Source organism: Poeciliopsis prolifica, unplaced genomic scaffold (assembly GCF_027474105.1).
Source record: "Poeciliopsis prolifica strain line A6 unplaced genomic scaffold, Auburn_PproV2 SCAFFOLD018, whole genome shotgun sequence".
In the NCBI taxonomy this organism is placed as follows: Eukaryota; Metazoa; Chordata; class Actinopteri; order Cyprinodontiformes; family Poeciliidae; genus Poeciliopsis; species Poeciliopsis prolifica.
Window position 1 is genome coordinate 2,636,244 of NW_026562393.1, and position 19,988 is coordinate 2,656,231.

General features: G+C 39.9%; 1 protein-coding gene across 1 annotated transcript in view; it reads right to left on the bottom strand.

Moving 5' to 3' along the window:
- Positions 1-1,142: 1,142 nt before the first annotated feature.
- etv4 (ETS variant transcription factor 4) overlaps positions 1,143-19,988 on the bottom strand; it is a 37,550-nt gene continuing 18,704 nt past the window's right edge. Inside the window, exons 6-13 of the mRNA XM_055042884.1 lie at positions 13,176-13,305; positions 11,916-12,098; positions 11,395-11,798; positions 6,886-6,954; positions 6,203-6,250; positions 4,471-4,643; positions 2,542-2,643; positions 1,143-1,661 (exon numbers count right to left, since the gene is read on the bottom strand). Coding sequence (XP_054898859.1) covers positions 1,434-1,661; positions 2,542-2,643; positions 4,471-4,643; positions 6,203-6,250; positions 6,886-6,954; positions 11,395-11,798; positions 11,916-12,098; positions 13,176-13,305 — 1,337 coding nt within the window. The 3' untranslated portion in view covers positions 1,143-1,433. The remainder of the gene's footprint in view (positions 1,662-2,541; positions 2,644-4,470; positions 4,644-6,202; positions 6,251-6,885; positions 6,955-11,394; positions 11,799-11,915; positions 12,099-13,175; positions 13,306-19,988) is intronic.

Below are 19,988 nucleotides of genomic sequence, written 5' to 3' on the forward strand. Positions count from 1 at the left end.
GTGGTGAAGGTAACACTATTCGTTTTTGTCAGCCTTCTCATTTTGCTCTTGAATTAGGTGCCTCTCCACTCTTCCTTTGGACTCTGGAACCTTCATAATTCTTTAGAGGCTGTTATTCCTGCTGCTTGCATTCCTTTTTATAAAAACAAGCATAGATGTGGCATTTCTGAACTTCCAGCTTCTTCAGCTTCTTTGTTGCTTTCCCTCCTTTTTTAGTGAATACAAATGTCTGATTTTGAACTGAATTAAAATATAGTTTTCTCAGAAATTCTTCGTTTTTGAAAAAGAGCTGTAAGCTTCAGGGAGATGAAACCTAAAAGAAATCACTGTACCTACAGTAACCAGCAGGTGGTGGGTCACCTCTGCCTATAGGTAATGAGCACATCACCTATAGGCTTAAAAGACAAATTGATGTATCTAAAACATTCTTCCACAGGCTGTGGATCTCTGGAGCTCCTCCAGAGTTGCAATGGACCTCTTTGCTACTTTTCTAATTCTCTCCTTGCGCAACCTGCCAGTTTAGGTGGAGATTCATGTCTTGGCAGGCTTTCCATAATTCATTTTCAGATAATGAATAGAACAGTGGTCTGTGAGATGTTTCAAGCTTGGAATAATATTTGATGACCTATAGCCCTGGATTATTCTTTTTCCACACTTCTGTTGTGTTCTTTGGTCTTCTTGTTTTTCATCTGTTCTCTAATGTTCTCTAAAAAACCTCTAACCCTACAAAGACCAACTGGATTTATGCCATGATTTAATTACAAGTGAACTCTTTGTATGGATTAAGTGACTTTAAATGCATTTTGTTTTATTAGGAGATGTAGGCGTAAAACGTGTAATACAAATGCACAAAACATTTAATATGTTTATATATATATAAAACCTACAAAAAAAAAAAAAAATCTTACAGTATCCACCACTTTGTATTGCTTTATCACATTCAACTCCAAATTTTCATTTCCAGAAAACTTCAGAAGGAAGTTTAGGTTCCAAAAGACCTTTGGCAGTAGACTCTTAAAATTTCTGGAAATTATTTTTGCTTTCTAACTCCCTCATGTTTTAATCAAAATGTCAGGTTGTCCTTTGTTTACCCATTTATAATCCAAATCATCATTAGAATAAAAAAACAGTCTGGACTCAAATTGAGGGGTACTATTATGAGTATTTATTATAAGGCAATCTCTTGAACCACGTTAATGTTTAAGTATTGAATAGGCCTCAGATGTGGGAGGAATGCAGCTTTTAAAAACAAAAGAAAACGAAACAAAAAAAATCCCTAATGAGATTAATTTAAACAAAAACACCATAGCCTTATATACAAGTGGATGGGTGGGCATGTGCAAGAGGTGCATGGTGGGGCTTCAGGGTGTGTATGATGATGAGTTGGTACAAGAGAAGGATTTTCTGAAGAAGGAAATGCGGGTGGGCTGGCTTTAGTACATGTAGCCTTTGGAGTAGGGCTGGTGGGCCATGTTTTGGGGGGCTTGTTCCGGGGTGTAGGGGACTCCCTCGTCCAGGTGCGACAGTGGCACCGTGTCCTCCTCGTTGACGTAGCGGTCAAACTCGGCCTTTAGGCTCGGCCGCTGATTGTCGGGAAAGGCCAGGGAGATGAGCGCCTCGGGCTCGCACACAAATTTGTAAACATAACGCTCCCCCGCTACCTGGAGAGAGAGTGAGAACTCAAATGAGATTGCATGATGGGGGGGTGGATGAATGCACCGTTAATGTGAGCAGCATAGAATGAAACAGAACGGCTTTATAAATGTCTCCTCATCTCTTGCACTGAGTGCCATTTTGTCACATTACAACAAACTTAACGTTTTTTTTTTTCTTTTTTTAGTAAGACGATAATGCAATAGACCCACACAAAGTGGTGGATAATAGTAGTGTAGAAGGAATATTACAGATGGTTTTCACTTTTTTTTTTTTTTTTACAAATTAAAATAAAATCCAACAAGGTGCATTTATAAAAGAGATCCCCACGAATTTGAAGCACCGCCTTTCATTGCATCAAAGCTGTATGTATTTTACGGTAAGTCTCTTGAGCCTCCTTTGGTTTCATCTCAGCAGCATCATACTCTTTCATTTTTTTTAGATTTGAGAAACAAACATTGCTTTATGACGTGTTCACAAACCAATAAAGCTTGAGATGCTGCTTTATAACCTAGCCATGTGATAAATTTCTACACAACTTCCTCCTTGACATCTGAGGTACTTCACAGAACAGGTAGATTTATACAGAAATGTAATTACACACATGTGAACATATGAATGACTTGCTTTCTTGTGGGGCCTGGTTGCACTGAATCTAATTTAGGCGTATTCGAGAATTGACTGTTGAATTTGTATGAATGCCACACTTTTTAGTTTTTGTTTCTGACAGAATGCGTCACTATCCCCACTTCACAATTATACATCGTTATGCCCTACTCTGTCACATAAAATCCACTTACATTTGTCATTATAATGTGACAAGATGTGGAAAATTGAAAAGGTTATGAAAGCTTCTTGCATTCCCGGTTAGCAGGTGTGTTTTTGTACCTTTTGCATGATTCCCTTTTCATAGTAATAGCGCAGAGAACGACTAAGCTTGTCATAGTTCATGGCTGGACGGTTCTTCTGCATGCCCCACAGTCTGGCAACCTGGGGAAAAGAAAAATCAGTCATCCACTTTCCAGTTTTCCTTCCTTTGATGTTCATAAATCACAGTTGTAATTCAACACTGTGACCACTAAGGGCCCCCAGTGGCAAACCAAACTCCCGTCTGGTCTTAAGTTCAACTGCGTCAACGTGCCAAGACTGGGGCGAGTCCCCACATGTGGATTCACTTCCTTTTTATGTAACCCATTACCACTTGAATGTAACCAGAGTCCCGCAGTGTTTTGCAGTGAAAAGGGGAGCAATGGCTGTCAATGAACAGCTGTAAAACATAGCTACAGTCTTAAATTAAACTCTCAGCTGGTAGTAGGACACACAGGAGAGAGGGAGACAAACACTTCAGAGGAATCATGAGGGGAGGGATAGATGGCGGCGCTAAGAGTCCCGACTGAACAAGACAAGTTTCATCACCCAGCTGAGCCCGTTTGATCTCTGAGTATGCTCTCCGGCCTAATTGCTCCTGTGAAACTCTTAGCCCATTCATTTTTAATGTACAGTAAAGAGATAATGGAAAACGCAATATGGACCTGTCTGTCTTAAAAAAAGAAAAAAGAAAGGGGGAAAAAACACCCTACCTAAATGGACCAATGAAACTGCAGACTTAAACATTGCGTCAAAGTCTCTCAGGTGAGAGAGATTGGGGGTGGTTGGTCCTTTGTTGATCAATTCAGTGTTTCATGTGGTGAATAATAAATGGGCAGAGGAGGGGGTTGAGCGGATCAGAGTTGGTGAGGGGAGGTGGACTGATGCCACTCTGAACAGTTGGAATCTGGATAAAAAAGTGAGAAGATTTAATCCCTAAATAACTCATCTGTTCTGCTCATATCTCTGTTGTACATTAGTCATGAATGCCATTAACTCAGTGTGCTGTACTGTAATGGGCCTGAAACTGAATGCTTAAATTATTCATCTCTTTCTACAAACATAACCGAATCCATATTAATTCAAATCTGAAGATTTAAGCAGTGATTGAGCGCAATGTTTTAAAAACTCCTAGTATTTTAAATGTATCAAGTCCAATGAAAATCTTGGACAAACCTTGGACAAACCTTTAGAAAGTGTGGGGAACTATTGAGCAAGACCATCCAGGGTCACAAGAAAGACACGACTTGTAACTTCTCCAGAGAGCTATATTTAGGTCTTGCAATGAACTGTCATCAATTGCTACTTGATCTTTGCTGACTGTCACAATACATTTGGAGAGTCTGTACCTTCACTGTGTTTCTGCTGATAATGAACCTAAATGTATTTTTGCTCTTAAAACAGCTTCACCATGTAAATAGTGTCTCTATGTGCCGACTCTGTTTGCCTACATTAAAATGAGGGATTATGGCTTGAGGGAATGTCCATTGAAATGTAAGCAAATTACAGCACTAATGAACAGCTTTTCTTTCTCAAAGACCACAACCGTTCGTGTTGGATTGCACTGGAAAAATACCATCTGCTAAAAGCAAAAAATCGCCTTGTACATGATATTGATCAAAACAAAGTGATTAATTACATGTGATTTTCATTTTCCCTCTTTGCCCTGCTCTTACTTTATCCTTTCTGTTTCCTCTGGTCATTCATAGCGAGCAAGGTCTTCATATTCAAATGAAATGAGATGGAGAAAAGTTTAATATCTTTGTTTTTGTTTACTTAAAAGAAATTGGCAACTGATGAAGTTTGGGCCTCTTCTAGGAGACTTGAGGAATGTCCCTTGTGACTTTGAGGAGTCACTTTGAAGTCTGGTGGTAAGCACAGCGTTTGAAACTACTGTTTATGGCTTGTCCAACTTTGCTTTCTTGAAGTAAATTCAAAATCCAAATCTACCTCTTCTGGTTCAATGAGCTTGAACTCCATGCCGCGGCCTGTCCAGGCGATGAAATGGGAATTTCCCGGATCGTCCAGAAGGGCAACCAGGAATTGCCAGAGCTGCAAAGAGCCGCGTCGCTGGTAAGGCGTCCCCTCACGGAAGACACCGCCTGCTTCCTGCTTTACCTCACCTGGATGTGAGGAACATAGAAAAAAGCTTCAGTCTTAGGAGAAGAAGCCAGAAAGGACTCATTGTAGTCACACATCTTTTAAACTTTTATGATGCTTTAGGTGTCTTGGCTTCTCTACGTCATTCCCAGGCAATATACACACACACACACACACACACACACACACACACACACACACACACCCACACACACCCACACACACATTGAGTGAAAAGCCTGATATATATATCAGGCTTTTCACTCAATCACTATATATATATATATATATATATATATATATATATATATATATATATATATATATATATATATATATATATATTATATATATATATATATATATATATATATATATATATATATATATATATATATATATATCTAAAGTGCACGTCGCTGTAAATAAATCAGTGAGCGGCAAAATGTATATGAGTAAATAAGCTAAAATAGAGTGAATAATTCTGATATGAAAGTCCATAAAATAATAATAAAAAACAATTCTAGAAACATTGACTGTTTTTGCCTTCTCCTGAACAATCCAAAAGCTTTCACTCTCAAGTAGCTTAACACTTGAGCTACTTAAAAGTGTTGGATTTTCTTAATTATTTAGAAACAACACTTCGAAAGAAAACTCATTACTATGTTATCCTGTATACAGTGTCAATATTCAAAAATGTTATTTCTTTTTCATTAATTATCTTTTATACCACAATTTTTTACTTTTATTGATAATGGGGGGAAATAGGCTGATGGAAGCAATCACCTATTAAGACCAAAACAAAGCAAAGGGTGTGCACCTCTGCAGAAAGTGACCCTCGTGAAGATCAAACTTGTCTGAAATATGATGGCCAATGTTAATTTTGTTTTTCACTGAATGCAAACTTCAAATTAAAAATACGATCCTTTATGGATCATGAGAAGTCTGAAATTCTTCTGATGCAACATCAGTTACCTGATGTTAACTGATATTTTATATATGTTCCCAATGGAGGCAGTATGGCTTACATACAGAGCAACAAATTGCTGTATTAAGACAGAATTTGACAAATGATCAGAAAAGCCTGGAGAACATAAAACTAATTGTTGCATGGTTAAGAACTGGGGGGAAAAAATCTCTTTTTAATGTACCCATGTTCCAGTTTTGCTTCTCAGTTGTTTACTTGTTACTGGATATCTTGTACACAACTATAGCAACATGAGAACTGTGGCTAAGTCACCGTCGTTGTCTCTCACAGAACTCGTACGCTTCACCGGTTCAACCATCGCTGACACCTCAGGCTTTTCACTCAATCACTTCTAGCGTCAACAAACAGCCACACCATGGGAAACTGCTCGTCTGTGTGACAGAGGAGTTCCACATGATGAAACCAAATCCACTTAGTAAAGCTTTGGAGAGCACAAACCTGTTTACATTTCAGTCAGAGATCTCAGGTTTCTTTACCACGCAGACATAGAGATTGGAGTGACCTCATCTGAGGTACCTGCTGCCCTAAACTAACAGCTCGTCTGTTGGGACTGAGGTGTGTAAATGTGCGGGAATGAATGGTGTGTGTGCTCACCTTCGAACTTCTCTGGAACAACACGGGAGTCGTTCTCGAACAGATAGCCTGAGAGACAAGAGGGGAGCTGTGTCAAAGTTTTCAGCATCCTTGATCTGAGAAGAACTCAACTGTGCAATCAGGATGTGAGCTAAACCTTAAATACTATCTAAAAAAATAAAAAATAAAAATACAAAGACGCTGTATTAACACTGGAATAACAGTGAGGGAAAATGTAAACATTCTTCCCTACTTTCTAAAGAAGAATGCACATTTTGTAGTTGAAGTAGCTTTTTGAGGCATTTAAGAGACACGCCAAATTTGACCAAAAATGGTCCAACAAACAGTGGGAGCAAGGGGAGGGTCTGTTTTCCTTTTTGCTGGGGAACTATTCTGATTTTTCCAGGAGTTGTGTTTATTCAAGGATTCATGAGGCAGGGGTGAGCTTTGAGCCTCTGCCAATGGAAACATGAACACACCACTGGTTGGCCAATGGAAACATGGACACTGTTCACTGGTTACCCAATGACCACAGAGCTGTAATGAGTGAAGGTTCATAGTAGAAAAAATGTAGAGGGGACAATTGGCTGTGTGAAGCTGTAACGCTTTTAGATTTTAAAATGGGAAAAGAGTTTAATGACAAAATGTAAGGAATTTTTTTTGCAATAAAAGTCGATCAAGACAATGAGAAAAATTATTGTTACCTTCATTGCTGTGTTGGGGGTTCGGGTAACCCTCGGTGTGGTGGTACATGGAGGGACAACCAGGCACATCTGGGACAGAAACAGAAAGAGCCACAGGTCAGTAACACAAGATGGATCTTATTTCATCCCCTCCTCCCTTGTTATTCTTAAACATAAACTTAATTTTGATCATTTACGCCCCGGGGTTAAACACTGCGATGTGTAGTTTGAGAAATTTTGTGGATACCCCCCAAAATAGAGCTGCATTTCTCAGTTAAGACTGATGTATTGCAAGAACAGAACATCCATTTGGTCTGACTTTAATGAATGTCCACTCCACGGATAATATCTAAAAGTGTGGAAAGAAATCACAATCAGACCCTTTTATGTTGATACCACTAAGTAAATAAATAAATGCCGATGTTCTGTGACAGTCTTAGCTGTTAGAAAACAGATAGAACAAGTTTGAGGGAGAGTCAGGATATAAAATAACATTCCCACAATGATTTAATAGCACCAATAGCATTCTTTCATTTGGGAGCATGGTTGAACTCCGAAACAAACAACATATGGCGGTCCACCTAAGCTGACATGCTGGACAAAGTGAGAATTAATCATAGAAGCAGCCAAGAGCCTCATGGTTTCTCTGGACGAACTGCAAAAATCATTAGCAATAGGAAAGATATTAGTTGCGTAGTACAGAAGTCTAGACTTTTTGGAAGAGTGGCTGGTGGAGAGCCGTTGATTGAAAAAAACAAAAATCATTGGAGGTTCTGTTTGGGGTTTGCCAAAAGTGATTTAGAGGACACAGCAAACATGTTAAAAGCCTGATCTGGTTGGATGAGACCAGAATGTTCCTCTTTGGTCCAAATGCTATTTGAGGAAGAAAATTAACACTGCAGATCACCCTAACATTGCATCCCCAATATTGAACAAGATAGTGGAAGTGACATGCCTCAGAGAACATTATATTGTGCAAGGACAGGGAGTTAGTTGTTTGGACCAAAAGACATTAATGTTAGAATAGCCAAATGAGAATCTGTGTCAAGATTTGAAATTAATGTTCATTGATGTTCTTCAAAAGCTTTCATTAATGTTTCTGAAGCTCAGGTGGGGTTTATTTCTTTATGGAAGAAAACATTATTGGTAGCAGCTATGATAATCAAATTCCAAATTGGAATTGGGCAAAATTCACTCGATGTCAAGGTGTTGTGGTAAAAGGATTCCGTCTCAAAGACAGAGCTGAGTCAGAATTACAGTATAAGCATAAAACCAAATTGGACAAAATCATAGGTCTGCAAACTTTTTTACCGACGTCTTTACAGGTGGGCACAAGTTAGGAGAAATTATTAAACAATAGTAAACTGCAGCACCCATTTGAGAAAGGGTGTGTGGTGAGTAATAAGCATATATTGAATGAACACCACTAGCATTGTAAGAACAAATGAAACATATGTCATTTCACTCCTGTTGCTGCCGTGGGTATATTTAAACAAGGATCAGGACAAGAAAAGTAGCACTTTTTACCCGTTCTTGAACCTTGTCAGAGGACATCATCGATTGACTCAAAAAGCTGCATTCGCTACACAAAGCCATTGTGCTACATTTCCTTTACCTGAGCTGCTCACCTTTGTGTGTGTGATTTTCCTTTTCTATACCTGTCTGTGCACACACAAAGACGATGAGTCAGTGGCTATTCTGTGTGTTTACTGGTATTCTTTTATTTCAGCTATCCGTCAAGTGCATCACCGAGAAAAGCAAGTGGATAACAACTGAAATGCACAGCCCTTTGACTGTGGCTCTCACTGTAGTGACTCACTCTGGGGGAATGCAGCTGCAGAACTGCGGTTGCGATAAGATGCCGCTGGGGAAAATCAAGCCCTCCATTCCGGGGCAGCAACTTTGGATCGTAGTGTAAATGATATGTCTGGCAACAACAGGGAGTGATGGGTAGATTAGGGTGTGAGTGAGAGCACCGCGGTTAATTGTGCACTGAGTGGAAAGGCCGTTTGTGACACTGCAACCGTAACGAAACACTGCAATGACTCTATTTTCAAAATGGAGTGCAAAGTGGTGGCATGTGTCCGTCTTTGTTTATAGCGTCCAGCCTTTATTTTCCATTTGCTTAAAAACCCAGCCTCATTACGATTTTTCCATTATGAAGGATGACGTTAAAGCCTTGGGATGCATTTTTCCTCCCATTTTAACAGCATTTTAATAGCCCACATCAGCAACACACAAAGCCAATGTCATTTATTTTTTTCTTTCAAGGTGCATCAATCTGGAGCCTTGAATGATAATCACCCAGATAAGCTGCTGCCACAACGTGGCCTACTTTTCCATGTATGGTGGATGTTAAAAAACACGTTCCACATGTCTAGATGTGTGTGAACAACGGGGATTTTGTGGAGCATCAAGTCCTGTCACGTCTTTGGAGTATGTTTGTCTTGTATTTAACATGCTCCACTTTTACATTGTGATTAGTGTTCACCTTTGTCAGAAGGGGGTACGTTACTTTTGCCACGACACCACTAACTTGTGTTATTAGTTTTTTCCATTTTTAAACATCAGCTCACAGTGGGGGGTAATGAAATTTAAACTCTGGCAAGAAAAAAAGATCCTGCTGTCAGTTTCACTTTAAGTTTTAAGCATTCTGCTAAGGCATGCTCAGTAAATCTTTATTGGTGCAGACAACATGAGATGAGGCAAAACTATTACTGGCTTATTTCTGTGATATTTCACTTGCAGTTGGATCAATTCTGCTGCTGTGATAGAAGTCTGGAAAATGAAGTCTGGCTTATTTGATTACGGTGTTGAATGCTTAATAGGGAATGATTTAACAATATATTTATATGCCATTAAAACTAAAAGCAGAGGTATAGTAGAGCTATGGAGGTACCAACACACTAAAAACATTGGGATAAAAAGTTTTTTATTTTCCAAACTAATGTAACATATGCACATGGGCTCTATATGTAAGGCAGATTGGAGTCACAATTAGCGTCCTCTATAGGCGCATTTGTCTTGACAAGAAGGTAAAAATTAAAAATGAAGATTTAACTGTATCACAAGATGTTCACTTTATTGACCTTTCTGATTAGTAATCAGGCCACTTGAACATTATTTAAATATAAATATTCATAAATCATCTGATTTAATCAGGTTTGGGGTAGGAATGAAACTTTTAACCAGCACCTTATATTAAATTATTGCTGAACAACAAACCTTTTGCAGTTAAAACAGACACCTCTAAGGAAACCCCACATAGCTGTTATCCACAAAAAAATCAACCTCCTGTAATTCCCTCTTCCTCCTGTTTAAGACTGTGAACGTTTGTCTCAAATATGGTGGTTTCAGCACAGCAGGAAGACTTTTAACTTTATGATTCAACTCAAGAGAGTGCAGGCGATCTGCACTGAAAAGTTCCCAGTCAGCTAAGGAGAATCTTGAATGCAGGTGAATGAGGACAGTATGTGTGCCAAGTGTTGGATTTCTCAGAAAGAAGCGAGCCGATGAGCTCCCTGCTTGTACAGCTTGTCGTTAAAGAGCCTGAGCCGGCTACCCCACCCCATCCACTGCCCGCCCCACCTTCAGCATTGCCCTCCTTATACACACCCTCTCCTGCAGGCCAGCCAGTGAGAGGTTTGAGTTACCGCCGGCACACTCATTTTTCCATTATGAGTTCATCTGCCTGCAGAAAAAGGAAGCCACTGGTGCAACCTGAAACCCTGGAGCACTCCGCGAGGGACTCTAGTCTTTCCAGTGCCCTCCATTTTCTCAATGAAATTCCTCTGCCTCTCTCTCACAGAGGGCGGAGAAAGGCTGCGGCCAAAAGAAGAAACTAAACTTTGTTTTTTTTCTTTTCGCTGAAGAGTGTCAGAGAGTTGAAAGGAGGAGTCTTAGAGGCTGAGAGGCAGTCGGCGTTCATGGGGAAAAGTTTGTTTTCCTCTTGTACATTTTGTTCTCCAGTTAGCCATGCTCACCATGGACCTTTCATCTCAATGTGAAAATAAACGTGAAAAAAGTGGCCAAAATATGGATTTACTGCACAAGAACATTATTGTATTCACCAATATTGACTGATTTTATAGGGCTCACGTTTAATTTTTTCTTTAAAAAAAAATCACTTGTATCAAAATTATTTTTCAATATTTCCTCGAAAACCAATGATTGATTTAAAGTTTGCCTTTATTTGCTTTAGATTTGGTATTCCGTCAGCAAAGCTGTTCTTTATGGAATAAGTAATAAGAAGGTCATTGAAAGTTATAAGTCTTGGTGAAATCCATATGGAAGAAAAATGTCAAAATCAATTTTCAATTGTTGCCACAGCTTCTTGAATTGAAGTTGGGACTTTGACTAGGTCATTCTAACAAACAATGTCTCAAGTCTTCAGGGCGATGTGCAGTGTTAGCTTTCTGTTACACAAAGGGCTTCTGATGGAGGTACTAAACTCCAGACGGTGCTGCATCTGAACACAGCAGCATATATTCTAAAAGCTAAACCGTTTAGTGTGCAGACATCATCACTCACCAGGCTCATAGGTGTAGTCTGTGGGCTCCTGCTTAACCATCATGTGGGCTGGTGGAAACCTGTGTGGATGTGGTTGTGGATGTGAGTGTGGATGTGGGTGGGGTCCGTGCCCGTGCCCCTGTCCATGGCCCGGTCCTGCCATGTGAGCTGCTCGCTCATACATAGGGTCCAGGTATTCTTGTTTAAAGCTTTGCTGCAGGTATGGCACACAGGGGTCAGAGTGCTGCCGATGATATGCTCCACCACCGCCTCCGCCGCCACCGCCCCCTGGACCTCCACCGCCTCCGACGCCACATCCTCCAGTGCCATGCCCAGCTGGGGCAGACGGCATGCGCTGAAAGGCCTGCGCTGGTGGGGGAAACTGGGGGCACATAGGGTCTGCTGAAGTGCCCTGAAACCTGGAGCTGGAAGATAAAAACACGTCATTCAACTTCAAGATCTTAGATTCTTTACAGGATCTATGTAACCAAACATGGACAATTAAGTAAGTAAGTAAAAAAATGATTTTTTTTCTCTGTAACCTGTTGTTAATGTGGTAATTGTTGCTGGGAAGAGGCTGGGACGTGGCAGCTGGGTTCAGGTAGCCGGCGTCAGGCCGCCCAGCGGCTGCAGGTTTGGGGGAGTAATGCTGCTGCATCGGGGACATTGGGGTCCCTGGACAGGAGCTCTTTGCTCCTCCTGCAGCCCTTTTCTGCTCATAGGCACTGTTAATAAAAAGGACAGAAATTCATTCAGGACTTCATGTCACAACAAGGAGCAATGTTTTTTTTGTTTTTTGTTTTTGTTGTTGCAGTCAATACAACAAACAGAGCTAATGGGAGATGGGTTAGCGCTCCTCTGTCAGTAATGTGTGGTTTTGGATTTGTTGATGTGTGCTCACCATTAGTAGGCCACTGTTCATGTGTAACCATTGCTGCACAGAAAGAGTAAACTGAGTAGTTCTTTGCTTTATTTATTTATTCTACTATTCAAGCAAACATTTACAAAGACAACCAATCATTGTTCTTTTTGGATCTTGATTACCCCGTTTCAACTTAAATGCTAAAGAGTTAAAATAGTCAGAGTGCTGCAGGAACACTTTTCATTCCAAACCTAATGAAAGTGGATAAGAGTAATTTTATATTCTCTGTGACTTAGAAGGAAATTCTGGAAATTTTTACATGGAATTTGATTATGTTTTGTTAGATAATGGATACAGAAAATGTAAAGATTAAGATGCTTTGGTCTCATCTGCACCAAAGACAATGAGACCAGAATGAGATACTGTTCAGAGAGAATATGTTTCTTCTCCGCAATCTTTCTAAACAAGACATACTTACTCAGATTATTTTATTTCAGCTGGGGGACAGGAGGGGGGGGGGAGGGTTGTGTGTGAAATGTCTGTGAAAAATTGCACAGAGAATTTGCAGAACTTTTCAAGAAATATTAGCACCTATATTAAATGTTTTCTACTTGTGAATGACCTCTCTTGCTGGAGAATAGTGGGATTCAAATTGTCTGGGAATAGCCCTAAAACTAAAGGATAGCAATATTTTCTTCCATATGTCTATTTTCTGATATCTTTTCACACTGGCATTTTGGTGACACCCAACTGCCAAGTACCTGCAGCAGGCTAGAGATGCTCACATGAAGCATAATCTATTTATTAAGTGCTTTACAGCTGTTTCTCCTTTTAAAATTTACAGAAAAAGCAAAACTGTACTTGACTTTTCCAAAGAGAGTGCTGATGGTCATGGAAACTTTGGCATTATTCTGCAAATGAAGGTGAAAAAACATGATACCTGGCATAAAGGCACTGCTCTCCACTGGGGTAGCTGAAGGTTTGTTTGTGGCTACAGGACTGGCTGGGGTCAGAGCCAGGGCTCTGTGGTTCCTTTTTGATGGTGACTGGAGGACTGTGAAATGCCACTGCTACAAGAGACGATAAACAGAAAGCAGACACAAGGTTAGCTCAGACACATTAACAATAGACGTTCCTAGATTCTTTTGTGATTCAACCCTGCCCCGATACTACTGTCGGTGAGCTTTGAGGCAAAAGGGGTAATTCTCCTGCCTGCACTGGAATGTCTTGTATGTGCCAGCAAAACAGAAAAAACAAAAACATTTAAGCGACTGTCAGTGGAAGTGCAGGGCAGCAAACAGACACGTATAAATACACAGTTACGTAAACACGGACAAGGAAGCACACATGCTTGCACACGACTGCATTCCAGGAGCCCAAAGTGTCCTTGCCCACTTTTTTTTTTCTCATCCAGACACAACAGCAGCCAAAACTTCCTCTGTCGAAGTCAGAATGAAAGCTAAACAGTCACGGAGGCCAGAAAGACGCCTGATTGCTGATGAAAGCAAGCGTCACGTTTCTCTCAGACGGGCACATACAGTAAATCTGTGGCCCAGCATTCCTTCTTGTTTGTAACCAGATGCTAACCACCCCTTTGTTCCCTTGCATTGACAGATTATCTGACATAACCCGATGAAGTCACATGCGCCATAAAAAGTCACCTCAAACGGCCACATATTGAACTGTCTATCAAGCCCGACTGCTGGAGCAGACCTTTTGCCTCGACGGCAACAAAAACCACCCAAAGTGGAGCTTCAAACTGTGCAGAGGGCTCGTGTTTATTATGTGAGGGGAGGTTTTCACCCAGAGAACTGTACAGGATGTTTTTCTGGTCCCGACAGGGTAAACAGCAGCAGCTGTGCGCTTCCAGCTGGGGAAGGGAGGCACGCATTTGTGTGTGTATGTGTGTGCGCTCGTCGGCTCATCTGTCTGCTGAATGTGCGTGCGCGTGTGTCTGCCGTGGGCGTGGATCTGACGGAACAGGCCACACTGAAAGCACAGCCCAGGTAATTACAAAGTAATGTCCTCCATTCACAAAAAAGGAGAAAAAAAAACATCTGGCTCTCTGAATGAAGCACAAAATGGCTGAGGTAGAAAGTGAGAAGAAAAGCAGGACAGGAGATTAAACGGTGCCTTGGAAAACTATTCACACCTCTTGGACTTTGTTCCCTCTTATGAACCTACATGTTACAGTGAATTTTGTGTGAGGCGACAAACACAAAACAGCATATCACTGCAAAGTGGAAATAAAGCGTAAAAATAGAGTCATGTCATAAAACAAGTGAAGCAAAAAGTGATTGGATCCAGGCGGAACAAATATGAACAAAAGACAACCTTTGACACATTTTCTGTTATGTATGGTTCTTTTCTACTTCATAATTATGTGCTACTTTGTGGTAGTCTGTTATATAAAATCCAATTACATCCAATGTGACAAACTGTATTTTTCCAAGAAGAAGCAACGATTCATATTTTGGATTGAGGTTGTATTTTTATGTTAACTCCCCACAATTCGTCGTACTAATTTATCATATTTCATTTTTAAATCATTTTTGCCACCCTAGATAAACATATTCATCAGAATGTGAGCTCTTACATTCCTTTCATTTCACTTTGACTAGTTTGCCTTGGACTGATCAAACATTTTCAATAATAAACCGACAGCTGAGTGGCACTTCTCCTCTTCGTGACCTTCCTATTTTTGCTCTGTAGTCACTCTCCCATGGCAGGCGGGCAGGTGAGGAAGTGTTGGCTTTAGCCAAGGATCAACAGGATTAGAGAGCATTTACCCAGATTTCCCAGACAGACACGACAGGGATTCCTGCCTCCTCTGAATCTCCGGCACAGCGTCTGCCGGTGTGTTCACACAGAGGGTGGCACATGACTGCTGCTCTAATAATATGAGTGTGTTTGTCTGTTGACATTCCCCTCTTTTCTTCTCAGGCACGGTCATGAACTGCAAACAATCCTTAAAGGGAGTGTGCGCAACTTGACTCAGTGCAGAGCAAACTAATACGACTGGGAGGGATGTTGCCCTTCTCAGTTAAAGATGTTCTTGTCTAACCTGAACAGTGTCAGATGGTACCAGAAATGTTTCTGTGTTGTAATTTTTTATTTATTTTTTTTGCAGCTTGGTTCCAGTTCAGTGAAGATATATGTCATTTTAACTAAACAGAATATTTTTTTTGCCTTTCTGTCTTTTTCTACCATGTTTTTGAAGCATAACTAACATTTTTTTTTTTTAAACTAACAATTGCAAGACAACAATGAACCAAACGCAAATGTTTCCTCTTTTTATTATGGTTCTGATACACATTTTTCAGTTCAAGGCTGTTGGTTTATTTCCTGACTCCTCCCAACTATTATGCACTGGAAAAAGAGGTTGAAACACAGATTGCTTCAAACTGCAGCCTCCATGTGTCAGTTCTATAAAACCTCCATGTTAAACCATGAAGCTTCCAAGATATGAATTTCTTGTAAGTGCAGTAGACATTTCTTAACACTTTCACTAATATATAATTCAATAATTATATGTGGATTTTGAGTGATTTGATAAAAATGATATGTATTTATCATTTCAAGTTAAATTTAATTTAAAAATTTTAAATATCAAAGTGAGTGATCAAACATATGCTTGCATCTGATTGGTTAACCTGCCATCTTTCTATTTGTCATTTGGGCTAGGACAGTGTTAGCACTGGCTAATGACTTTGATAAGTAAAGTGATAAAATAAGTTTAATACAAAGCATTAATACAATCTAATAAACCTTAGAATTATTTGGGCAAGCCCTGCAAATACTTTTTATTGCCAAATATAGATTTTTGGAATGAAAACAACTTTTGGTACATTTTAAAGTACTCTATATCCTTAGAAGTTCATGTGATACTATTCTATCATTGACAATTTTGGACTGTTTTAAGAAAACTCTTGGCACTGCGTGATCACATGTTGCAATTAAGCAGTTTTTAAATCCACGCTTACATTTCTGTACTGTACACTGATGCTAACAATTACTAATATTTTTCTTTAAAACAGTCTTACATTTAAAAGATTGTAATAATATAAGCTTGTAGCAACTATTGAGATAGCTTTCAGTATTTATAAAGCTCAGAGCAGATTGAGATTTAGGATATATTTTTTGTGTCCTCAAAAGACCATATTCTGCAGAACATCTCTAAAACTAAACATCTATAAAACCTAAAATCTTCCAAAGAACAGTGACCCTGCAGCCACATCCATGAATGGTTCTTAGAATCATACCAGCTCTGGTCTCCAGCGACTATTATAAACTGTCGTGCATGTTACAGTAAATATTCCTGTCTAAATGATGTCAGATTTGCGGCTGAAGTTTATAAAGTGCTGGCAGTCTTGTAAACAGATCCAGGCAAAGTTATGTTCTTCAGGTTTCCTTCTCTTCCTGCTTTTATTTTGGGGCAATCTGACCTCCTATAGCAGCTTTTCTTGACATGTTACATTACCCTTCCAAAGAGATCCTCATATTTCCTCACACAAGGTGAAGGGTCTCTACGCACTCTGAGCTCTGAGGTAGTGAAGGGTGTTTGGAAGTGAAAAGACAGATTCCAAACACAATGGTTGTTGCCCTCTAAAGCGGACGATTTTGAAATAATACAGACAACGCACTGTGTCACGAAGGTAGCGGCTTCCCATCACCTCCTACAAGATAAGGTCAGAGACCCCTGCTCACTCAAATCCCATCTTACATCCACCTTCCTTATTTTCTGCTACTCTTTTTGCTGTCTCTTTCTGCACCCTGTTTTAATTCCTTCGTAGAGTAGCGACACCCTAACCCTCCCTTCATCCCCCCCTTGCAACAAGCAAGGCTGAGATGGACGTTTACATATGTAAATCCTGGCTCTTGACAGGGGAGGATGCAGGGTGAAAGGTGATGGTCATGGCTGAGCGCTTTAGGAAGTAGATGGGTCATTACACGGGTAGGACTCCCATTCAGTAGACACCTACCACAAACAGACTGCATGAACGGGGATGCTCAACAACCACCCCCTGCCACAAACACACACACACACGCAAGCTCTTCTCTGTACAATAGAGCTCTGAACTGAGTCATGCAAATGTGGTGTGAAAATATCCACTCAATTTGTAATATGTTGAATTGTTAAAACTGAAAAAAACAAACAAATGAAGCAAAATTATTCTAACCCTTTCCAATTTTTGTGTTTAAAAACAAATGTGAATAAAAGGCTAAAATGGATTCATTCCCATTTGTTTTAAAACCTCCAAGTCAAATCCAATGCAAACAAACATATGCAGAAGACTGACTGGGTCTGGTTTAAACTCAGTATAAATCCAGCTGTGAAAGACTCAGAGGTTCACTGTAGGACATTAGAGGACAAACGACAAGGAACACAGCAGAACAGTCAAGTCAAAGAAGTTTGAAGCAAGTTATTTTCTACACTAGAATCACCTTATTTTAGCCCACATACACACAGGTTCATATATTGATGCACATATTGTTATGCAACACAATTAAGTGTCTTGTCCATTCTTCCTACCAGGCACAGTCACCCCACAGACATGGCTTTTGTTTTCCATACTTAACTGTCACTCTTAGTTACCAATAAGATATCATTTATTTTCACTCAAGCAGGTGATCTTCACAGAAAAGAGGCAAAAAGAAAGTCATAAGAAATCCATTTATAGTTTGCAACAAGCCATGTAGCGGCCGGGCAGTGGTCTGGTTACATGAGAGCAAAACTGAATTTATTTGCTTTCATGAAAGATGTTATATGTGACAAAAAATTCTGGCTCTGAAAATAACCTTAAGCACAGTTTTCTGACAGAAGATGGAAATATGTGTGAAGTTAGAAACAAGATAATACTGGAAGAGAACCTGTTACTGGATTCAAAAGACCTGAGAATGGGCCCGGGGTTTATAATGCAGCAGGACATAAAACTAGAGTTACAAAAAATGGCTAAGATTATGTGCAAGAATGGTCCAGTCAAAGTCCAAACCAAAATTTTCACTCTCAATCTGTGAAGTTGGTGGAGAGATACTTACAAATATCTTGCAGTGAATAGTGTCCCTATAAAGCATTAGCGGGGTAAATACAAATACAAGACTTTTCAGATTTTAAAAACATTTTAAAAACCATGGAACATTTTCCATCCACCTTACATTTATGCACTACTTTGTGCTCCTCTATCACATGAAACCTCAACAAAATACACAACAGTTTTGTGGTTATGAAGTGACTGAATATAAAACAACTCCATCAAATTCAGTATAGATTATTTCCTCCCATTAAGGGCCTTCAGTATGCAGAAATCCAGCAAGAAGACACAGAGCATCTGGAGAGTCTTACATTGGATGTTTATTTCCAGCTTGGCCAATTCTTAAGCCCCTGGAACTCTGCAGCGCACGGCAGCCCCGCTCACAATCAATCATTGGAAGCGATTGTGACAGCACAAACCAGGTGACAGGAACAAGCTAAAGTGCAGAGCATGCAACTGTGCAGTTAAAAGCCCCAACAAACACTCAGTAAGTCTGGTTTAACAAACACAATTCAAGCTATCTTAAGGATCTGGTTCTTATCTTACATGATGTGATGTTTTACACAACCTGTGTGTGACATAGTCACATGGGGTTGTTCCAAATGGAGGTAGGTGAATAGAAGGATAATAAAAATTAGACTCTGATTATAAAAAGAATGATATTAAGTAACAGATGTTGCAAATTTCATGTTTGTTCAGGTTAATACATAGAAGGTAGAGACATTTTCATTCGCTGATTATGATAGTGTAGAAAGTAGGGGTTTCATTTAGTAAGTGGTGGGCAAGACACTTGCCCAGGTACACAGATGAGTGGTTCAATTGGTGGTGGTCAGAGAGCCCAGAGGTTCCAATTGAATGGCAGCCTCACTTCTTACGGACTGCCCTGGGGCAGCTGCAGCTACGATGTGGCTTACACCATCAGTGTGTATTTAAAAGGGTAAATGACTGATTGTAGTGTAAAGCACTTTGGAGTCCTCAGATTTGATAAAGTGTGATACAAATGTGGGTCATTTACCATGGGCAAATATTCAACGTGCTCTCTGAACCTCTATAAAGCACTTTGTGTTACACCTGAACGTATGAAAGGTGTCCTCACAATGAACTGTGATTGGTTTAATTGTGAGGTGATAAGAAGTTGTGCTTGAAGTGCCATTTGAAAGATGTCTGAGGTGTTCCCTGCATGTACATCCTGTTTCTCTAGAGCAAAACTATAAAGATACGAGTTTTGACTTAGCCCCGGACTTCCCATTTTGTAATTCTCAGCAAGTCTTGGGAGGATTTACTGCCACCTTTTGAATCATTATCATGCAGCTGATCTTTGTCATTAATCTTTCTGGTAAATTATATTATTTAATAGTAAATTTATTCTTCAACATCATCACTTTTCAACGGTGACACATTAGAGCTCTGATGAGCAATGGACATGCTTTCAGTATTGCTAAAATATTGCGTTGTTGCTATGTAGAATAGGCCAGTCAGACAGATGACCAACAACTCAATCACAGATATCAATAAGCACATAAGAGCAGAAATTTGTAATATTTACACAAAGGTCCCAAGCTTGTAGCAGGTGCTAAATGATGTGTATCACCAGAGGAGGGAGAGAGAAAGGAACTGAGGAAACAGTTCCTCAGTTGTAATCCAGACTATTTCAGCTGCAGAGGCAGACCAGCCAATCCACTGGTACGTGGAAACATGTGCTGGACATGTGTGCATGCTTC